This window comes from Austrofundulus limnaeus, unplaced genomic scaffold, assembly GCF_001266775.1.
Source record: "Austrofundulus limnaeus strain Quisiro unplaced genomic scaffold, Austrofundulus_limnaeus-1.0 Scaffold234, whole genome shotgun sequence".
Taxonomy (NCBI): Eukaryota; Metazoa; Chordata; class Actinopteri; order Cyprinodontiformes; family Rivulidae; genus Austrofundulus; species Austrofundulus limnaeus.
Window position 1 is genome coordinate 277,538 of NW_013952636.1, and position 7,178 is coordinate 284,715.

Below are 7,178 nucleotides of genomic sequence, written 5' to 3' on the forward strand. Positions count from 1 at the left end.
CTTCAGAGCCAGCATTACCCCAGGAGAAAACAACACTGAACAGAAACCACTGTGTGACGCAGCTTTTCTCAGCTTGTTTAACTCTGAAACTGAAGAGGAGGATTTTGATGGTTTCAGTGCGCCGGAGGACGATGAATGAGACATTTTGTTGGACCAGAAACTGTTAAAGAAAACTACCAAAATAAGGTCAGTTAAATGAACCGTATTCCTCCGAACTTTAATTCCTAAAGGTTTGCTTTTTATGTTTTGATGTTGAATTCACTTTTTTGATGGCAAATTTGGGTGTACTGTTTTTTTTTTTATGTTGGGGGTGCGGCTTATGGTCCGGTGCGGCTTATAGTCCGAAAAATACCGTAATCAGATTAAAAATATTAATCATTTGGACAGCATTATTTTTTTTCTATTTATTTATAGATTGTACTGTGAAGTTCAGATAGTGTTTAGGAAGTTCACTCAACATGTTTAATATCATGTTTTATGAAACAAGAAAAATTAGAAATGGTGAAAAGGTAAAGCTACAGATTTGTTTGCTTTTTGTGATCTGTGCTTTAAATAAATCTTACTTTGTTTATTATTCCTAATTTCCCTCTGGAATCAATAAAGTATTTTTGAATTGAATTACAAAACAGATTGATTTATTGCTTCTGTTTGTTGAAAAATACTTAAGACATTAAAAATAATAATTGCTTATTAAAAATCGCAATTTATAGATTAAAAAAAAATCGCATTTAACGGTAGATTATTTTCTAAAATCATTCAGTCCTAGTTTTAAGTGTCTTTCCTGCATTTCATGAGGTTCGTTTTAGGAAACTTTGTGCTAAAATAATAGTTTCAGATTTTGCAAGAAAGTAAAAATAATTTGCAAACAAACTTTAGTGCAGTAACTCAATGTTTTTTGTTCTGAATTAGAAAATTACGGTTTGAGCCACGTTAAAAATTCTGTTTAGAAAACGAATTGAGYCTGGAAGATTTGAAAAAGATTAAAAGTAAATTCCAGACTTTTCAGGACCGTGTGTGCGAGAGAGGAATTCAGCTTCTTCAGATCCGGTCCGGTTCTAACGAGCAGAACTCACCCAACTGGCTGCGGTGACTCCTCTCCTCCTCGGAGCGCAGGAACCGCTCCAGACTCTTCAGGTCCTCCATGTAGTCCTCTTTGCTCCCGGGCGAGCTGAACACAGAGGGAGACGTGCGGTACCGAGACCTCAAGCTAGAACCTTCTGCCGGTCCGATGCTGTTCGGATACGGAGAAGATCCTGAAGACTGGCTGTAGTTCAGCACCTGGAACGTTTTAGAAGCAACGTCAACTTTTTTGGTTTGTTTTGTAATCGGCTGCTTTCGCTGTTGAAATATAAGAAAAAAAACTGGCACCTTTCCAAAAGGCACCGAGGGGGAGTAAGGCCCCCCGGCGCCGCTCTGAGGGGATGAACCGCTGAGGGTGGGGCTGTAACTGGACGCGCAGCTGGGGGAGAACTTGGGGCTGCTGGAGACTGGCCGAGAGGGGCTGAAGCTCAGCACGCTCTGGCCCTGCAGAGGAGACGACTGGGCTGGAGCCGGGGTCTCCTTCTTTTCTGGTTTTTGKGGAGAAGAGGCCTGGACACCTGCAACAATTCATCAACATACACCCGTTAAACAAAATAAAATAACCAATTTGATATGTTAATAACACTTAAAAAGACCCACTTGTGTTCCTTAAACCCAGAAGGTGACGTTGCTCAGGGGTTACAGCAATCGTGGATGGAGCCATTGTGTATTTGAAATATTTCCAGAAGTCAAAGAGAGCGTTGAGACTAAAGAGAGAGGCGAGAACCAGTTCTGAAAACAAAACAAAAAAGCCCAGAATGAGACAAAAAATCAAATTAAGCTTCAATAACATTCCAATCATTTATTTAAAAACAACTGTCAGCTATCAACTTAATTTAGATCAGTGTTCAAAAAAATAAAACAATTAGATCCTTATAAAGCCAGGTTGTGCTACTACAACTTTTCAGAAATGACTTGAAAACACCCTCAAGATAACAGGTCAGTGTAGTGGGAGCTCACCGATGTACCAGATGGGCCAGTATGTGATGTTGTAATACCGGCTCAGCAGCTTCCCTGACCTTAAAGAGAAGTAAAAAATAATAAAAAAATAAAAAAAATTTAAAGCATCTGGCACAAGAAACGAAGAGGTGAAATATCCAGCATCTTCACAGCTACCGCTTACATTTCTGTGTAAATCATGCCGGCTAAAGAAACGTTGAGGACAGCCCAGGCAAGGATGATCTGCCGAGCCTGCTCCTCCCTCCTCATCCTCAGCGCCCTGTCAATCATGCCGGGCGTCCCGTCCTTCTGCGGAGTCAACATGATGCTCACACGCTGGGAGAGTTAGCACAAAGAAACACTTAATCAACTTAAGATTGAGCTCTACGCATGTAAAAATGAGATTATGAAAGTTGGAACTGAAATATCACTGCGTAGCCGGGTATTTAGAAAGAATTGTACGTGTTTGACACGGTCAGTGAGGTTAGCCGACATGCTAACAAGGGTTAGCTAAAGTTAGCAAGCTTACAAACTGTTTAAATGTTCAGATAACGTAGAAAAACAAAACCGGATAAATACTTGAAATTAATAGTTTTCAAACGAATAAAACGATAATGATGGTTTTAAAACTCATACCACGTTAAAGTGGACAACAACCGCGGCGCTGCATAGTTTGTATTTCCACCCGGAAGTTCTGACTATTACTTCCGGTGTCAAAACGCCGGCAAGCCGTGGGGATGGGGAGGAGCTTGTTCTGCAATTAGCGACTAAAAGGAAAATGACAAACAGTTTTTGTCCTTATTACACATTTGTCAGCACTTAATGACAAAAATAACTTACATCGCGCTGATAAGTTGTCCCTGGTTTAAAGCTAGCAAACGCGTTGTCCCCATTTAAAAGTAAGCTCCCCCTCCGCTTATCCCCGTGTCAAAGCCCGGTAGGTTGAAAAGGAACGCACCCACTGAACTTACCAGTGTTACCTGCAGAGGGCGCTGTTGCTGCGCTTCATGTGTGTGATAGTTTCAGACATGAAAATATAAATATCTAATAATTCAGTGCAAGTTTTGTGTTGCAATTTAGATTTGTTTATTCAATTGCTCACCAAATTTAAATGTATGTAAATGCAACCTTTTTGGAAAGTATTTAGCCTTTAAAGCATAGTTTTGTTTATCCTACATCTGTAAGTTAGTATTCAGGTTGCTTTACAGGCTTGTGCAATGACGATAAGGACAATTATATTCTAAATACCATTTTTAAAACATCAATGATGATGAAAGTTTGTTTCACGCGGAAAGTGATTGAGAAACAATAAGAAAAACCAACAAATTTTATCAAAATGTTTGTATTTATAACAATATATACACGTCAGACATGAAAAAAACTGTTTACAAACATCACAATGTATGTATTAAAAAAATTTGTAAGGTTATTTACGTCCTTGTTTTTGTTTTAAATGACTCAACAAATGGAATAGATTTGTATTAAATCAACCTAAGTCGTACATTGTTTTTGTAATTATTAAAATACAAAATTGGGAGTAAAAGTGATGTCGTTTTATATTTAAACTGCATCAGATTTTGTTTAAATTTTTATTTCTGTTCTATAACTAAAACACATCATCCATGTTACAGAGTATGGGAGAAACGTATAATAAACCGTTTAAAATAAAAAACTTCACAGAATTACAATAATTTTAAATTAGCAGCACCAATATTTATGAGAAACATGATCTTTTTTTTAAATAATAATAATGCAAAGTGCAGCATTTGTTTAAATAGGTCATATATGTTTTATAAAATAGTAAAAAGAGGTAAATGAGCTTCATGGTAAATAAATAGAGGCACAGTATCATCTATGAGAAGGTGACTGGGATTTTTCAGAGTTATAACGTCCAACGTCTAAACCACAGTCTTCATCATTAGCTGCATCTATCAGTTCTTCCTCACCTCTTCCTCCCTCTCTGCTTTCATCCTCCTCTTCCTCCTCCTCCTCATCTTCATCATCCTCCTCCTCCTCCTCTTCCTCCTCGACGTTCTGCTCCTTGCGACTCGTTCTCTCCATCTTAGGGCCCTTGCAGATCTTCAGGTGTCGCGTCAGGTGGTACTTGGTGAGGAAAGCTTTGTGGCATTTCTCACAGACGAAGTCTCTCCTGCCCTCGTGGGAGTTCAGGTGTTTCTTCAGGTGGTTGGTTTTCAGGAAGCGCTTGTCGCACTTGGGGCACTGAATCTGACTTTCACTGAGCAAGAAAAACAAGGAATAATCCTCAGGGGAAAAAATCACACTTTCTGAGCAAATTCAGAAGGAATACTGAGCGCTGATTGACTGTAGAGATTAGCTGAAGAAGCTGAAACTCAGTTGTTGAAGCTAGAGGAAGCAGAATACTAGCTAAAAGGAGCAAAACACTCGGTAAAAGAACAGCTAAATGTTGCAAAGGGGTACCTAAAAGCTATAGTAGTAAAAAGCTAGCTCAACTTAACAAAATGCTAACCTAAAAGTAGTACAATACTCTCAAAGGTAAAAGTAGCAACTATCTAAAAATGTATGAAGTCTACCTAAAAGCTAAAATTAGCAAACGGCTAACCTAAAGGTAATTATAAAAAGGTTAGCTAAAATCTAAAACTAGCTAAAGGCTAGCTAAAAATGAAAAGAATCAAAATGTTTTCTAAAAACCATAAATATCAAACGGTTAGCTAAAAGCTGAATGTGTCAAAAGTTAGCTAAACCCATAAGTATAAAAAGGCTAGTTAAATACTAGCTACAGGCTAAATGTAGCAAGAGGTTGCTAATACCTATTTAAAGCAAAAGGCTAGTTCAGATATACAAAGATAGCTGAAATGATCAAAAGGCAAGCTAAAAACTGGCTACAGGCTAGCTAAAAATGAAAAGAATCAAAATGTTTTCTAAAAACCATAAATATCAAAAGGTTAGCTAAAAGCTGAATAAGTCAAAAGTTAGTTAAACCCATAAGTATGAGAAGGCTAGTTAAATACTAGCTACATGCTAAATGTAGCAAGAGGTTGCTAATACCTATTTAAAGCAAAAGGCTAGTTAAGATATACAAAAAGATAGCTGAAATGATCAAAAGGCAAGCTAAAAACTGGCTACAGGCTAAATGTTGAAAGGGGTTGCTAAAAGCTAAAGTAGCATAAGGGTAGCTAAAACCTATATGTAGTTAAGGGCTAGCTAAGATAAATCAAAAGTGTAGCTTAAATTATCAAAAGGCTAGCTAAAAATGAAAAGAATCAAAATGTTTTCTAAAAACCATAAATATCAAAAGGTTAGCTAAAAGCTGAAAGTGTCAAATGTTAGCTAAACCTATAATATCAAAAGGCTAGTTAAATACTAAGCTACAGGCTAAATGTAGCAAGGGGGTTGCTAACATTTATTTAAAACAAAAGACTAGATAAATATACAAAAAAAATAGCTTAAATGATCAAAAGACTAGCTACAAAAAACTGTCAAAAGCGTTGTTAAAAACTAGCAACAGGCTAAATACAGCAAGGGGGTTGCTAAAAGCTAAAGTAGCAAGAGAGTAGTCAAAGGCTATATGTAGCAAATGGCTAGCCAAGAAGTATGAAAGGGTAGCTAAAATTAACAAAAGGCTAACTAAAAACTAAAGGGAGTAAAAGGTTATCTACAAGCTAAAAATAGCTGAAAGTTAGCTAATAGCCATAAGTAGCACAACACAAAAATAAACCAAGCTAGATTTAAAAAAACAATGTTTTTAAAAGACTTCATTGCATCTAGGTTGTGAATATCGCTGAATATCGTGATGCAGAAGTAGTCAGATCACAGAAATAATCTGTTTTAATCAGTWAAATCTGCCSYGTCAGCAGAACTCACTGCGTGTGGGAGAGCATGTGCTGCTTCAGGTCATATTTTCTGATGAACGTCCGCTCGCAGAGATCGCACTTCAGCTTCTCCGCTGCGGTGTGGATCAGCATGTGTGAAGCCAGGTGAGACTTCTGAGTGAACGACTTCTCACAAACCGTGCATTTGTAGTTTTTCTGACCTGGTAAAACAATAGAACAGAATAAATTAATCCTGAGTAAAAACCTGGAGCTGTGTGAGACCGAGCGAAGCGCAGACACCTGTGTGGATCTTCAGGTGCATCCTCAGGTTGCTGGGGTCGCTGAAGGCCTTGCTGCAGTACTCGCACTTGTGAGGCTTCATCCCGACGTGACCCATGAAGTGAACGTTGAGCTTGGAGGACGTGATGAAGGCCCGGGAACACATGCTGCACTGGTACTTCTTCTCCCGGACCGAACCCTGGCTTTTAGCTCTGGAGGCGACGCTGTTGGAGCTCCTGCTGCTGCTCGTTTGTCCTGCTGTGTGGTTGGTGCAGGGCCAAGGAGAGGAGGAGGAGGAGGAGCTGGAGGTCSCGTTGGGGAGCTTCTCCTCCTGGTGAACGTGTTGTGTTTGCTGCGGCTGCTGCTCCTGCTGAGGGGCTGCTTGCTGCTGCTGAGGCGGGCTGTGGTCGTGACCCGGCTGGTTGTGGTTGCTCAGGTGAGACTTCAGCTCAGAGAAGGAGGAGCATTCTTTACCGCACTGRCAGATCTGACCTTCAGGCACCTGAGGAACACCTGGGAGCAGGTGGGAAAGACCAGTCAGCGGTTTAAGATTTATACATTTTATCAACAGCTCATTATCGCCTGGGATTGTGTTGGAGTGTTTATATAGCTGCCTGTTAGCAAAATATCTCATCGATAAATTGGATGAAAATACGATGTACATCTACAACAGAGTCAACCAATTCAAGATGGCCGCTGCAACTCCATAACATTATCCACCATAAATATATTCAATACTTAATCAAGATAAAAGAAGCAAAACAGTAAAGGATAAAGAAAGCATAATGCTAACTTAAAGCAAAACGCTAAACAAACAAAGCAAAGCACTGACTAAAAAGATCAAAAGGCTAGCTAAAAGAATCAATACGATGACTTCAAGATGCAAAGTACTCACTTAAAGAAGTCAGAATTAGAAGCTAAAATACATTAAATAGCTACAAGAAGCAAAATATTAGCTAAAATAGCAAAAAGCTAGTTAAAATAAGCCTAAAAGAAGCAAAATACTAACTAAAAGCTTAAAATGCACAAAGCTAACTTCTAACTAAAAAAGCACTAGCTAAAGGCTAGCTAAAAGAAGCAACATGCTAA

At 38.8% G+C, this 7,178-nt stretch overlaps 2 protein-coding genes across 2 annotated transcripts in view; both read right to left on the minus strand.

The window, feature by feature from the left end:
* The window catches only part of tmem209 (transmembrane protein 209), a gene marked incomplete in the record, with an annotated part of 11,541 nt that extends 8,759 nt beyond the window's left edge, over positions 1–2,782 (minus strand). Inside the window, 6 exon segments of the mRNA XM_014019842.1 lie at positions 1,074–1,278; positions 1,369–1,598; positions 1,681–1,812; positions 2,041–2,099; positions 2,204–2,355; positions 2,656–2,782. Of these exon segments, the coding sequence (XP_013875296.1) occupies positions 1,074–1,278; positions 1,369–1,598; positions 1,681–1,812; positions 2,041–2,099; positions 2,204–2,343 (766 nt within the window).
* A 546-nt stretch (positions 2,783–3,328) lies between these two features.
* prdm4 (PR domain containing 4) overlaps positions 3,329–7,178 on the minus strand; it is an 11,851-nt gene continuing 8,001 nt past the window's right edge. The window contains exons 9-11 of the mRNA XM_014019844.1: positions 6,111–6,602; positions 5,863–6,031; positions 3,329–4,255 (exon numbers count right to left, since the gene is read on the minus strand). Of these exons, the coding sequence (XP_013875298.1) occupies positions 3,868–4,255; positions 5,863–6,031; positions 6,111–6,602 (1,049 nt within the window). The 3' untranslated portion in view covers positions 3,329–3,867. The remainder of the gene's footprint in view (positions 4,256–5,862; positions 6,032–6,110; positions 6,603–7,178) is intronic.